Source organism: Amia ocellicauda, chromosome 1 (assembly GCF_036373705.1).
Source record: "Amia ocellicauda isolate fAmiCal2 chromosome 1, fAmiCal2.hap1, whole genome shotgun sequence".
NCBI classification, from domain to species: Eukaryota; Metazoa; Chordata; class Actinopteri; order Amiiformes; family Amiidae; genus Amia; species Amia ocellicauda.
In genome coordinates, this window is record NC_089850.1 from 41,462,597 (window position 1) to 41,478,618 (window position 16,022).

Consider the following 16,022-nt stretch of genomic DNA (forward strand, 5'->3'; position numbering starts at 1 on the left):
GGCACTTTGTAAGGGCATGTACTAAGAAATTATTAATATAAATAAATAAACAAAGGATTATAATTAACACATAATATGCACTGAAGCTTCTCTGGGATCAAATGTAAAGATTTAAATGGCATACTTCAGAATTGGCCAGGGTTCAATCCTTCCTGGAAGCACCAATAAAGGTTTAACCATTATCATACTAATACAGTTAAGTGCTTTAATAAACTGTATATGCAGGACTTGGCACTGTGTCCTCTGATGAAATCATTACACTGAATAAAGTAAGCACTTGGTCAATCCAAGGAGTTGCCAGAAGAGGCCAGTACAGAACCATTTATTTACAGCTCCCAACACTGAAATAAACCATTTAAATTTTGATTTACAGTAATCTACTTTGGTCTTTCATTAAATGTACACATTAGGTATTTTACCAGAGACCACTGGCATATATGGAGCATCACCACCCAAATAAATGACTTAAAAAAGTATTATCCTGTATTATTATTTTTATTTTTTATGTTTTTGATATTTGAAATATATTGAGGAGGATATTAACTACATCTTGGTACTACAGAAGATGATTTTCATACAAAACACGAATAATATCCTGACAAGGTATTGCAGCTGTAATGCTAGCAGATTTAACTGAAATCCATGTACGTTGCTTTTTTTCCTCTTAAAATTGTTGTATTTTAAGTCAAATAATAAATTAGCAATAATGGTGCTGCTTTTTCACCTTGTCTCTCCAGACAAGACCAGAGTTTAAGAGTACTGCTCCTATCAATCAGTAGTGACACTTCTCAAAAGGATGCTCTTGTATACTTATAAATCATTAAAAAAACAATAATGCACCAGAAGGATGAAAACAAAAGGAATTCAGATTTATGTAATAAAAGGTTTAGAAAATAAATGGTACTGACTCAGACCTTCAATCCGAATAGATGCCAATAAACTTAAAAGCAGTGAGATGAGATATCTTCACCTCGCACACCATCTTCACTTACCTTTAGCTTTGCTTTCCCCATCTACTTTAACTGAGTCTGTCATATTCAAATGGGCAGGCTTTGCAGATGGCAATGATGGGAGTGGCTAAAATGAAGCAAACCACAGATGGATTTACTAACTCAACAAACAGAGACATAGAAACGCTGTTATAGCCTGGATAGTTCTGAATTTGAGTTTTCGACAATGAATACAAACAATAAAATATGAAAATATGCCATGCCTGGGCAGGTGAAGGTGAAACACTGTACGCCATGAAAATACCTAAAGCTATGTAACTATTGAGGATTTGTGAAAATGTATGAAATCCAGCGGTTCATCATTGTGAGCATGCTTGTGGGAAGACATAGAAGCAAATGTACCTTATAAGAACGCCAAGACAGCAATAGGTTTAAATCACTAGTTCATATTAATGTAATGTAATCAGGAAAGATATTGACTGGTTTAATTGTTAGTTTCTAATTTAATATAATCTATCAAGCACGGGTATAGTGGGGATGGGACCACTGTGGTTAAAATGGTGGGGGGAAATAGCAACAATACAATATGGTTCTGGGGTATTGAATGATCTATGTATTTGCTTCAAGAATACAAAAAAAAAAAAAAAGACATGCCACGAGAACATGTAAGCATGTGCATAATGAACAGTGTGCATACAGTCTTATAAGGTACACACCTAAAATAGGTCCAGCTGAAAACCACAGGCAAAAGCCACACAAACAATTGGTTCCAAAAATAAAAAGCAGTCAGGCCACAATGCGAACGCTAAAGCAAGTCTCTAACACTACTCCAAGATATAATTACAGATTTTCCTTTAAACGTGAAAAACCTGTAATTATCATATTCGTCAATCGTCATAAAATATCATCATGGCCAAAAGCTGCCCACTGGGCGTTTTTCCAAAGTAAGTGATACTCTGTGATTCTGCGATTCTAAAGTTCAACTTTCATGACTCACATCTATCCTTCTTCAGTGTGAATAATTACAGAAATCTAGGCTCCATTTCCTAATGATCCAGAGGGATATTATTTGCCTGCTTCATTTAGGTACATGAATTATTAAATTATTAAAACAAAATTGTTCCATGTAATATAGTTCACAAATGTATAGTAAATCAGTATACTTTTCCCACATTTAATTAATAGTGTTTTATGGCTGAGATACACACACATTCAAGTTATTTAGTTCTCAATGTGAAAAAATACACACGTATAAAAATACACATGATGTCCCTGGTTCTTTTTTAAGTTCTACTCAAATGTATTATTTGCATTGTTTGAGTAGTAAAATGAGGCAAACATGCTGAGCAACTTGGAATGTTACTCCACAGAAGCTGACAGATGTCAGGCTTTGTTTTCATTGTTTTTTCATATATATATTTTCCATAAAGACTCCTCCTTTTTGATTATAGAGTTAAAATAAAGAACACACACACAAAAAAGGTGCAAATCAGAAAACATTCTTCCAATTTCCATAACTGCTCAGTTTTTAATACGAATAGTGCAGCTGCTATATACAATTCAAATAAATAAATACAAATCTAACAGGTAGGATTTGTGAGGTAATTATGGCATGCTTTCAATGTACATATTTTAGATTTAATAAGAATGAAAAAAGGCTATTAATTCAAATGCCAGACATTTTTGTCAAACAGTACCTGCTAAAATGCATAATTGAATAACTTTCACAAAACGTTTGTTTTTTTCTTCAATTTTATGCACTTTCAGTTCCCATACCTTTTCCGTCTTCTTCTCTTCAGACTCGGAGCTGGGCAACCGTACTTTTAGCTTAACTGATCCTTCTCTGAATATGTCTCCAAAGCCCACTCCTCTGACCTTTTTTGGCTGAGCTATTCCATTACCAGTCCCGGGAGAGGCGAGTGGAGAGGTAGGGGTGCTGGGTGCTACTAAGAGGCTGTCTTTAATCATGATCTCTGGAGGTAAAGAGAGAGACCACGAATTAAAGTCAAACATGCAACCCAAGTCACAGATCAAATCTCAATGAAATGACTAAGGAGGAAGTCTTTGAAGAGGGGAAGAAAAAGGAATATCGCTTTGAAAGAAGCTTTAAAACTGCAATATGTTTAGCTAATCAATTAAAATGATCAAAACACAAGCAAAAACAATACAATGAACTGTATTATATTTTTCAGTTATTTAGTTTTATCAATAATATAAAGGATATGGTCTTCCGGGTTTGTTTTTTTATTAGAAAAAAGGCCTCTTTCAAATACTTTTTTCAAAATCAGGATAGTGTTAAAATTATAAATGTTTTTATTTTCTTCCGAACATTAAATGTATGTATTGATGAAATATTTCACTTTCTTTTTTTTGGAACACTCTTATCGACAGCAGGTTTTAGAATTTGAATTCAGTGCAATTCCATTAAAACAAGATCAAAATTCAAAATGCAAAACACACAAGTGCTCTGAATGTAAAGTAGCTGTCAGCACTCCCAGCATCACATCATCCACATACATACATCACCCGTTACCTGGTTCATCTGAAACTTCATTCGTTTCATGGTCTTCGGTTACTTCAATTTCTTTGACAAAATTAGATGGAAACAATCCAGATTTTCCATTCATCGTTCCACTCCACCAGCCCTCTTCGACCTGGAAAGGACAGGTTGATGAATTCCCAAATTAACACTAGGCCTACCTCTTCTGTATATATTCAAATGAACACCATTTTACAGTATGCTGCCCATATGAAGTTGCCAGACAGCTACCTGATATGGTTAATAAATGGTTAATAAAATGCAAGGGTTACCAAGTATGCCTAAATGTCTGTTTGAGTATCTTTGTTTCCACTTCAATAAGGAGATTAAATGAAGATTAATGCAAGATACAAATTTCACCTTTTTCACCATTTATTGATGCTCTTTTAATTTTAGCTAGAGCCCACAATGTCTTATTGCTAAGCCATTTTTTTCCTAATTGTTTTAAGAAATAGGGCTTCAATTGTTTGCTCACATCTTGTGTAAAATAAAATAATGTTGAAATATTTAATTTCTAATGGGAAAACACTATAACTAACTTCTACTGGTCACAAAAAGCAACAGAACTGAATATCTGTGTTTACTAACTTAAAGCATTAGATATCCAAAAAATCATTTGCTTCAAATGCACCCTACATAAGTATTGTAATAAAAATAAACTTCAAACTAGACAAAGGTCACTAGAGGTTCTTCCACTTCCACACGCACACGCACACACAAAATACAGTATAGAACACACAACTACTGCAATCCAGAAACAGGCATCGATGTCAGACACTAAGCAGAGCCAAAATCAAAACAACTGGAGCAAAGAGAAAAAAAAAAAAAGATACCTCTTCATTAATATCGATAATGTCTCCAACTTTCAGCTCCAGCTCATCCTCATTCTGTGGCACGTATTCAAAGAGAGCTTTGCATTGCCTCTTCTTTGATCCTGCAAATAAAATGTGAATCACATGAAATTTATATAAAAATAAAAAAACACCTTTTCCTTATGGTGCTGGTTAAGAGAGAACCATCAGAAAAACTCTTTACAGGTCATACACACCCATTTCAAGTGTGGTGTTGTTGCAGAGACATGGGTTCGTTTCCTTGCTGTAAGCCCATGCCCCCTATTTGTCATTTCAGAAAGGTAATCTGTACGGACGACACACCTCTTTAAACAAACACAGCTGCCAATGGGAAAGTTCAACATAAAAAAAGGAAAACAAGAACCTGCTTTCCAATACTTGGTGCCATGTTTAAAAATAAAAAAGAAGTCTTGGAGTCTTGCCAATGTTGGTGTATTTCAGTGGCATATATGCATATATAATTAAATGTTTTTTGCTTATAGCTTTACTGTCCTCCAACAGGATTTACATGTACCTCTCAAATAGCACCTGTTTGATATGTGTAAATGACAGCTGATCTGACCGATTATCCACATTAAGTGTTACAATTAAAATCTGAGGTGGAAACAAAACCAGAGTACCCCGTTGCCTTTGGTCCCTCCCTGACCTATAGAGTAGAACCACATAAGGTTTTTGAAGAACTAAATGTAATATTTCTAGAACTAAATTTAATATTTCTAGACACATTTCACATTCCTAGAGTTTTAAAAGCTGACTCTGTTTCTCTGTTACTCTGGACCTGGTTAAGGCTGCCTCCCTCAAACAGTATAGATTCTCTCATTTCAAATATAGCTATCTTATCTCTAAGGCTCTGCATTCTGTTGTTTCACTACATCTTGTTGTTTAACAAAATTTGCTGTGTTAGCATCCTTGACCAAGATGTTATTAATTCATAAAGTCATAGGAGTAAGTAATTTAAATGTCTCTTGTTAATTAGTTACAATTTGCTTAGCAATAGCTTGTTTGCCAATCAAGAAGGAAAGAACGGACTACTCTGTCTTGAACACAACCCATAAAATACCAAATGTAACTTAGAATTGTTGAGACTGTCTGAGGAAACTTCTCCTGTCAGGCTCCCCTGCAGCTGCTGGAATAAAGAATCAACCTTCTACCACACATGAGTCTCTTGCTATTTTATCGCAACTCTTCAGTTTTCAAAATACTGCCAGAAATGAAAGTCTAATGCCAGCAGCTATTCTGAAAGAGGGTGTTCAACCTTAATATCCACTTTTTCTTTGTATGCATTACTGACACAGAGTAAATAATGAACAAACACTTTACATTTTCCTGATGAGGATGCACAAAACCATAATACATAGGAGAAGGGGTCTGCAGCTGGTATTCACACCCTTCAGTTGAAACTGTGTTATTTGGTGTAATTCATTTAGTGTTTGATATGAATGGGGTTAATAGAAGTTTATTCAAGGTGATGATGCAAAAGCCAATATTAGCCTCTAAATGCAGTACCAGCACTGCTTTCCTGCAGCGGTTAGCAACGTGTTGCTCTGTATCTGCAATTGGCTAGCAGCAAGCAATTGCAAATGGTCTGTGACTGCAACCAAAAGCCTGCCGAGAGTGACATCACAGAAACTCCTAGCACAGACTAAAACTCAATGAGAGCACGTTTCAGACATCAGACACTGTATAATTCTTGACCATAAAAGGCTGAGCTCCAGAACACAATACAGCAAACAAACTGCACATATAATCTTGATACTGATCAAATAAATCTGTAGTGTTGTGTGTATATATATATATATATATATATATATATATATATACACACACACACACACACACACACACACATACACATATACATATCATTCAGATGTCCTTCTTTAAAATAATTAAGGAATATGATTACTAGCAACCTATGGGCAGACTATAAAATATCCTTCTAACTATACCTTGTAATATTATAATTAAGCCTTTATATAAAACCTACTCCCTTTCACTTTAGACAAATAAAAAGGCCACATAAGTGTTGAGTTCCCTCGAAAGCTGCCAGCTGAAGGTACTTACTCTTTTTGAAACTCCTGGGCTGCGAGTGCGGTTGGAATCCTCCAGCTGGAAACCCATATGTGCTCATTCGCTGTACGAGACTTGCCACGTTGCCTGAAGATCTCTCTCTCCGAATCGGACGGGATTCATCTTTCGGTTCAGTCTCTTTCTTGATCTCCTGATAAATAAACGCATAAATAAAATTACATCAGGAACACTAAATAGCCTAATAATATGCTCACTCACTACCAGAAACCTTATTTTTAAGGTTTTAAGTTAAAGGACAGGATATGTAAAGTGAGCAGCTTACTGTACACCAGCTTCTTTGTAATTCACTGCCTCATAGAACCAGGAATTCAGAGTTGTTATCCTGAAATCAGTCATGGTCTTCAATCACTATCAGCTTAATTTTGTTTTACTTCCTTCCCATTCCACATTCTTTATCCATCTCAGTCCAAGGGAAACTATTACATTAATATTCACACTGATTGTATATTGCAATGGTACCATATTGTGAAATAACCGTAAGGTACGTTAATAAGTAGCTAAGTAGTGCATTTGCTAATCAATACATTTACATACTTCATTACTTTAAAACACAATTCCACATAATCAATGAAGAAGAAAAAAATGTATATTTTATTGCCACAAATGCACATTTTTCAACTATAGTTCAGTTTTTAGGACTGCACAACATTACTGATATATTGGTATATTATGATTTACCATGAGGTCTGACAGATGTGAGTTTATGGATAAATAAGGAGGCACTCTGTATTCAGCATCAAGAGAAATCACTCATCCTTTTACAGGGAAGTTGGCATAGTTGAATAACACTAAATGAGAGTGAGAAACAAAAATCCTCCCTTTAGTCTGCCAAGAACACCACCTTGTGGCCAAGAATTTGTACAAGGGCTGTTACACAACCGAGGAGACTTTAAATAGCAAACGGGAAACAAAAAAAACAAAAACAAGTTGAACATCCTTTATTAAAGTAACAACAATTTTGGGGTGCTTGATGGTTAAAATACTTATTAGACTACTATAACAGAAGTATTTACAAGTTGCCACAGAGAGAGACAGGAGAGTACAGGTGAGAGGTAGCCATCTTGTTGTTTGACTAGTTTCAGAATAGTCTTAGCATTGCTCATTTTGTTTTAAGTTTGCCTTAAATTGACGTTAGCATTGTCTGTAGTTCAGCTGCCGAGTTGGTGAAAGTAAACAGGTTGTAGAGGGGAGTTTCTGTCTAGGACTAGCAGGAATTCTGTTGCAGGAGGAGCCAGGTGAGGCCAGTTAGGTATGAATTGGGGGTAGGTAGACAAAAGCAACTTAAAGCAGCTGTTGAGCTGTGCTGTTTCTCGCTGACAAAAGTTAGGCAGTTGATTAGCAGCAGGAACGAAGAGAAGTATAAAGAAACAAAAACAAAAAAATAGTAACATTTAGAAGCATGTGGCCACTACAGTGTCAGGTTTGCAGAATGATTGCCTTCCTGGATGAACTCATCCAAGAAGGCTTAATTTGTGAACGTTGTGGGCAGGTTGAAATCCTAGAGATCAAGGTTAGTGATCTTGAGGCTCAGCTTGTCGATCTGCGCTGTATTAGGGATATAGAAGAATTGGTCAATCAGCCCATGAGAGAGATGGTGTGCATGCCAAAACCTAGGAGAGTTGAGACCTTAGAGCAGGACAGCGTAGAGAACTGCTGGGTTACAGTAGGTCGTAACCGCAGAAAATGGCGTGCACAACCCCTAGACATACCCCAAGAGCTTGAATTGCCCAACAGGTTCCAACTGCTGGACACTGAGTTGGACAGTGACAGCTCAGAGGGTGATGGGGGGGCAGTTGAGCACCAGAGCACCATGGTGCCCACTCCCCCCCAGAAGAAGGAGGTAGTTATAGTAGGAGACTCAATTCTTAGAGGTGTAGATCACACAGTGTGTTCTAGTGACAAGGAGACCCGCATGGTATCTTGCCTGCCTGGTGCTCAGGTTGCAGATCTCCCTAAACTAGTAGACGGGCTACTGGCCAAAGCCAGGGGGGAATCCACTAGTCATGGTCCACATTGGAACCAATGACATAGGAAAAGGTAGGACAGAGGTTCTGCAAGACAAATTTAAAGAGTTAGGAACAAAACTAAAGAGCAGAACCTCCATAGTAGTTTTCTCTGAAATACTTCCGGTACCACGTGCCAGGCCAGGGAGACAGGCAGAGATTAGAAAGTTTAACACGTGGTTGAAAGCTTGGTGTAGGGAAGAGGGGTTTAGGTTTATGGAGCATTGGTCTTTCTTCTGGGATAGATGGGACCTGTACAAACTGTACGGTCTACATCTAAACAGAAGGGGGGCTAATGCATTGGGAGAGCATATGTGCAGTGAAATTGAGAATCATTTAAACTAGGAACCAGGGGGGCAGGGAGCTCTGACAATGGGAGATGTTCCACTAAGGAAAGAAAACCAAGGGAAACTGCTAGTAGGAAAGTCCTGAAATGTTTGTACCTCAATGCCTGGAGTATAAGGAACAAGATGTTAGACTTGGAAGCCACAGTGCTGGCGTGTGACTATGATGTTGTAGGAGTGACAGAAACATGGCTTACAGAAAATGATGGGGATGAATACAAGTTGGAAGGATACACACAGTTTAGGAGAGACAGGCAAAATCGAAGAGGGGGTGGGGTAGCATTATATGTGAAAAATGACATTGAGGCAGAATAACTTGTATTAGATCCCAGTAACGGAACAGAATCTTTGTGGGTGAAACTTTTGGACAAGAGATCTGGAGGATTAGCGGTAGGAGTGTGTTACAGGCCACCAAACTCAGATATTCAGAAAGATGTTGCATTGTACAGTGTAATCAGAACTGCATGTAGCAAGGATGTGGCTGTTATAATGGGGGATTTCAATTTCCCAAACTTAGACTGGGAAAGCCCAGTGGGGACTACAGAAGCAGAAATAGAAATGGTTGAGATGGTAAATGACTGCTTTCTAACTCAATTTGTCAGGGAACCAACCAGAGAGAGCGCATGTATTGACTTGATCTTTTCAAATGACCAAGATAGAGTCAGGGGGACAGTAGTTAGAGAAGCAATGGCAAATTGTGATCACAATATGGTTAGCTTTGAGGCATTCTTTCAAAAAACAAGGTCCAAGTCTAAAACAATGGTCTACAATTTTAGAAAAGCAAACCTTGAAGGTATGAGATGGCACTTAGAAGAGGTAGACTGGAGCACACTGGATACAGAGTCAGTTGAAAATGGATGGGTATATTTTAAGAATATACTACTTGAGTCTCAGGAGCAATTTGTACCAAAACTTAGCAAATTGAGGAACAAAAAACACTGGCCAAAATGGTTTAATAGAGGTATGCAAAAAATATATAAAGAGGAAGAAAATGTTGTATAGCACATACAAAAGGGATGGTGATGAATCAAAATACATAGAATATGTTGAGCTGCAAAGAGATCTTAAGAAAGGGATCAGGAAAGCAAAGAGGGGAAATAGAAAGAAACATAGCTCTTGGAGCTAAAACCAATGCAAAGAGCTTTTTTCAATATTACAACAGCAATCGGTCAATAAAGGAGGAGGTGAAACAGATAAAGGGCAAAAATTGAGGTATCTTGGAAAACGAACAAGCAAATATTCTAAATGAGTATTTCACAGAGGTTTTTACAAAAGAAAAAACAGATGACATGTCACAGGTTGACAATCAGTCCAGTCAAACCCTAAGAGAGATCAGGATAAATGAGGAGGAGGTACTAAAGGGACTAGCAGAATTAAAAACAAACAAATCACCTGGGCCAGATGGGATATTTCCAACAGTACTTAAAGAAATGAGGGAAATTATTTATAGGCCGCTAACTCAATTATTCCAAATGACACTTAGAACAGGGGATGTGCCCACTGACTGGAAGACGGCAAATGTCATACCAATCCACAAGAAAGGGGACAAAACTGAGCCAGGAAATTACAGACCAATCAGTCTCACCTGCATCACCTGTAAAATGTTGGAAAAAATGATTAGACAGAAAATAGAGGAGCATCTCAAATGAAAACCAGATTCTTGGAGGTAGTCAACATGGGTTTAGATGAGGCAGATCATGTCTTACTAATTTATTTAAATGTTTTGAACATGCAACTGCAGCTTTAGATCACGTGAAAGCATATGATATGATATACTTAGATTTCCAAAAAGCTTTTGATAAGGTTCCACACCAAAGACTGATCCTCAAATTGGAAGCTGTAGGCATTCAGGGTAATGTAAGTAGATGGATTATGAACTGGTTGATGTATAGGAAACAGAGGGTGTCAATTAGAGGAGTCACTTCTAACTGGAGTGAGGTTGTTAGTGGAGTTCCACAGGGATCAGTACTAGGGCCTTTGCTTTTTCTAATCTATATTAATGATCTGGACTCTGGGATAGTTAGCAAACTTGTCAAATTTGCAGATGATACTAAAATAGGTGGCTCAGCAGATACAATCTTGGCAGCACAGGTTATTCAAAGGGACTTAGATAATATTCAGTTGTGGGCTGACACCTGGCAAATGAAATTCAATGTGGACAAGTGCAAGGTAATACATGCAGGTAACAAAAATGTCCACTATAATTACACTATGGGAGGTACAGATCTAGATGAAGTAACGCATGAGAAAGACCTAGGAGTCTATGTGGACTCCTCACTTTCATCATCCAAGCAATGTGGGGAAGCAATAAAAAAGGGAAACAGAATGCTAGGGTATATTGTCAAAAGTGTAGAATTTAAAACAAGGGAAGTAATGTTAAGACTGTTCAATGCGCTAGTTAGAGCTCATCTGGATACTGTGTACAGTTCTGGGCACCACACTTCAAGAAAGATATCGCTGCTTTAGAGGCAGTTCAGAGGAGAGCAACCAGACTTATTCCAGGTCTGAAGGGAAAGGCCTACTCTGAGGGAACTGAACCTTTTCACCCTGGAACAGAGGAGACTACGTTGGGACTTGATTCAAGTCTTCAAAATCATGAAACCAGAGGAGCTTTTCCAGATCAGCAGGGACACATGCACCCGGGGACACAAATGGAAATTGGGCTTCAAGGCATTCAAAACAGAAAACAGGAGACACTTCTTTACACAGAGAGTCATCACAATCTGGAATAAACTCCCCAGCGATGTGGTAGAAGCTGAAAGTTTGGGAACATTTCAAAATAGACTGGATAGGATCGTTGGATCACTTAGATATTAATGGACACCAAACGAGTACGATGGGTCGAATGGCCTCCTCTCGTTTGTAAACTTTCTTATGTTCTTATATAAGTATTTTAACAAATAGTTTGCCTTCCAAAAGACAACTTTCCAACACAAAAGTATAATAGTATTCTATACCTGCAACAAATGAGATACAAATCTTAATAAGTATTCCAAATGCCTGCCTTGCAGGGTCGTTTTCAATAGATGTCACAACCAGACACAGAAATCACTATATTTCTACTGGAAAAAGTTCACTTTCAATATGAGTATGGACAAATTCTCAGAGTGAACTTCTGATCAGATTGTGCAAACTTTGTGGCATTTCTGAATAATTCAATGAATCAGTCCGGCTGGTGAAGGATTCATTTCAGTACTCCACTTAGTAACTTCATGTTGTAACCTGTCTTTCTCTCCGCCAACTCATCAGCCACAGACGTTAAGGCAAGCAGCCAGATCTTGTGGAATGGGAATGAAGCCAGGTCAATTTCACTTGACAGGAATCTCACAAGAATGTACAAATGGAGTCTGGAATTTCACCCTGCATCACGTCTTTTAGAAATGGAACTGAACGGCGGCTGATCTGAAGTATTATAATAATACTACACAAGGTCTTGCAATGATCTGAATGGGTAACTTGAAAATGGTATTATGAATCCAAATCTAAAAACATGTATTTTCCTATAGGAAAATACTTAAATTCCCCAGGTTTAGATTTTTCAACTCCCAATCTAAAAAAGTACATAAAATATATATATTTCTTAAAGGAATGGTAGTACAATTGGATGTGTGTATGCTGCTCTCTCAACAGGAAATCAGAGACTAGCTGAATCTCAATTAAATTACAAGAGCTGTTCTGCTTTTATAACAGTGTTAAAAGTAAATACAATAAATACTCTTACACAACACATCACAGCAGACAACAGCAAAACATCTTGCAAAAACACGTGGGTAGACGAATGTGTAACAGAACTCACATCTTATATTTACTTTTCACATCCTCTGTTATCAGAATTTTTATATGAGCAAATATTAGATCAGAACTGCAAGAAAATGATTATTTTTAAATGTGTTAAAGCCATATCTTATTTCTTTAATCTTAGAACAACCAAAGGCAAGACCAAACTCTAAATTTACTCAATATCAGTATCAAGTAGGCCTATATAGCTCTATAAAACCAGCTCAAGTTTACATGTCTACAGATATTCTTGCACTAAGGTGTCTGCTAATAAATAAATAATAATAATAATAATAATAATAATAATAATAATAATAATAATAATAGAAATAACAACAACAACAACAACAACAACAACAACAACAACCATTACACTCTATGCAGGATTCCATACAGCTCTTGCTTTCACCCAGTTTCACCCATTTCAACATTTATGGATAGCAGTGTGTTCTCCAGCATTAATACTCCCCCTTCTATTTAAACAGCAAGCTGGGGAGTTTTTGTTTAGACAAGTAGAGAAGCCGGCCTGCTACTGTCCACTTTAAAAACCCAAAGTATTTAAATAATCAAGCAGCGAAGCAGTTAAACGCGTCAAGTTCAATTTACAGCATTATTTGACACTGTGTCAACAAACAAAATAGGAAAAGGAACAATATATGCTTACGACTGTATAATCAACGCAAAGTCTAAAATCGGAGACTTGACTGTAGTTCATAGGTTTATCTTGTATAACTATTAAAAACAAAGGTATAAATGTGTGCAGATTAATTTAGTAGACGGTAACTAACACTGAATAAAATCCCCGAATTCAGGAATGAAACGTGGAACCTGAAGTAGGAAGTTAAACTCACCAAGTCTTCAGACATTTTTTTCTGAGAACACACCCTACCATAGGTTTAAATAAGGAGAAAAAAAAAAAAAAAGCAAACACTGTCAGGGAACAAAGTTCAGTGTGATCTCAGGCTTCAAACTTGCCTTCAAGTTGCTTATGGTACAGCATTTATACTGCTCCAGAATACAACACTGAAACTCTATAGAAATTAAGTTGGCACATGTCTACATTGCACTGAAAATTAAAAGTTGTGGTGCATTATCTACAGAGCTTCATACTACTTCTGTTAATCAGAGAATAGGCATTGCCCTTATTTTTACTGTCAGTATATATAACTTCAATAAAAACAAAAATAAATAAATATTGAATCTTCAAAATATAGACTAGAGAGTGTACCAACTCATTTTTGGAATACAGCTCAGAATCTCCTCTAAAATCTGGGACAACTTGATATGATATGATACTTGAAATGATAAGAGAAAAAGATGGGGCTCAACATTAGGGCTCTGAATTTTATGCAACTTGTTTTTCAACTATAATTCAATTTCTATCCCCTAGATGTCCCTGTAGCCATTCTAGTTATAGTAATCAAATTCACAATTGAAAAAAATCAACACAGTTTGACCAATTAGATAAATAAACAAATTATTAGTATAAATGGTAACTGAATAAATTGATGCATTCAAATTTGAAGTATATAGGTGTCATACGTAAGAGATCAAAACATGGCGTCAAAAAGATATTGCAATCAAAAAGCATTTAATGTAGTGAATGCACACATAAACAATAGACTGACATTTATCATAAAACAACAACAAAAAATACAGCAACAAAAAGGCTGAGTGACAGCTATGAAATGGCAATCTCCAGAAGGAAAGAAAATTATGAACTCAGATAAGATATTATTTTCAATTTTACACCAATTGTTTACACCAATATTCTCCTGGAAAGAATGGATATTCACAAACAATGTGTATTACTGAACAAAGGTAATAAATGCAGGAGCAATTCCTACAGCAAGTCAACTGAAAAGGGAATATCTACTCCAAATTACTGATTTGCACAAGACAAAAACTGATCAACTGGTAAAGATGCATGACAGTAGTTACTGTTAAGTCTACAGATGCAAAATAGGTATGTTTTGCACATTTTGTTTGTTCTCCAAGGACTATCAAATACCTCTGCACATAAAGTAATATTAGCCAATACAGTTAATCTGCAGTCTGTGCCACGGTGCATTGTGAAATGTTTAAAACCATTTGAATTTAATTTTAATAATGTGACTGGATTTGTCTCCAAGAACATTGTAAATCAGAAATGGATAAATACCTAGCATATGCAAAGTGTTCCCAATTTAACACAAGATTAAAATATATCTTGTCAGTTGTTACTAATTCTGAAGATGATAAAAGAAGAAGTGTGAACAGTGTTTTATGGAAAATTATTTTAATTAACACATTTACTCGTCTGCCATGATCTTTTCCAAGATCTGTTTTACTTTTGCTCTAGTTCACAGGCACATGATAATGATGCTTTGGATAGATCTTCAAAGTAGCTGCTGTGGAAGTGAAAGTTATCTAAACAGATGTGTGACAGCAGTTGAAACAGATCTGACACAGATTTGCAAGTTTCCGTGCTTATAGATTTAAGCCTAAAAGAATGTTCCGATACAAACTTAGATCCAGTAAAAGGAAACCGAAAATCTTTAAAATCTCAGGCGTGAAATTTACCTTTACAAAGTTGTCCGGGAATAAGCCCCTCTTCCCGTTCAGGTCTCCTTCCATCCAGCCTTCTTCTTCTAGCCTCCGGACATTTTTTATCACGTCACCTAGTCGTATCGTCAGCTCATCGTCATGGAGGGCTTCATAGTCATACTCCACAACAACCTCAACTAGAAGAAACAGGCAGGAGAAATCAGTTATATAGAGTGCAAAATACAGTCCTTACCAATACAAACAGCTTCTTAATTGCTTAATTAAAAGTAGTAATGGAGAGAATCACAGGAGCTGCAATTTGATTCCCCTACGGCAGGGATGGTGAACCTTTTTGAATAAAGTCTGGTTTGTATACTTTGCTAAGTGCCAAAGGGTGCCAATGATAAATTAGGGATATAAAAGTTTATACAATAAACAATAAGCAATATTTATATATGTTGTTTGTTGTAATTAGGTTATTAAGCAAACATGCCAACAAAACAAACCGCAATACAGAAAAATCTAAAAACTATGAACAGATAGAACCATCCCACCAACCTGCCACCTGCATCCACTGCCAACCTCCCCCCACCTTGAACCCACCCCCGTATCCCTCTGTAGTCTGAAGAGCAAGTGCAGCTCCAGTCTGCTAATTGGAGTCTGCTGCAGAGTATGAAGCTGAATGAAGAGGCACATATTCTTCCCAAAAAAGATTATAAATATGTAGATTCAATTTTTGCTCACAGATTGTCAATTTACATATATAAAAAGCAACAGTAATAGCACTTCACTAGCTCGATTATTTTGGGAATATGTCCCTTTTTATTTTGGACAATGAGAATATTTAATCCTCATTCAAATTAAATCAATCAATCTTAAGTGTATATAGTGGAACACCATGCCAAAGCATGTCACAACATAAATAAGAATAAAGAATAAGT

The 16,022-nt window shown here is 36.7% G+C and overlaps 1 protein-coding gene across 2 annotated transcripts in view; it reads right to left on the reverse strand.

The window, feature by feature from the left end:
• cd2ap (CD2-associated protein) overlaps positions 1 to 16,022 on the reverse strand; it is a 67,952-nt gene that overhangs the window by 20,876 nt on the left and 31,054 nt on the right. Inside the window, exons 2-7 of one of the 2 annotated variants that reach the window (XM_066705343.1) lie at positions 15,118 to 15,278; positions 6,405 to 6,561; positions 4,323 to 4,423; positions 3,484 to 3,604; positions 2,727 to 2,923; positions 993 to 1,077 (exon numbers count right to left, since the gene is read on the reverse strand). In XM_066705343.1, the coding sequence (XP_066561440.1) occupies positions 993 to 1,077; positions 2,727 to 2,923; positions 3,484 to 3,604; positions 4,323 to 4,423; positions 6,405 to 6,561; positions 15,118 to 15,278 (822 nt within the window). Of the gene's footprint in view, positions 1 to 992; positions 1,078 to 2,726; positions 2,924 to 3,483; positions 3,605 to 4,322; positions 4,424 to 4,537; positions 4,596 to 6,404; positions 6,562 to 15,117; positions 15,279 to 16,022 lie in introns of those variants that run through there. The other variant, XM_066705352.1, reaches the window with a different exon arrangement.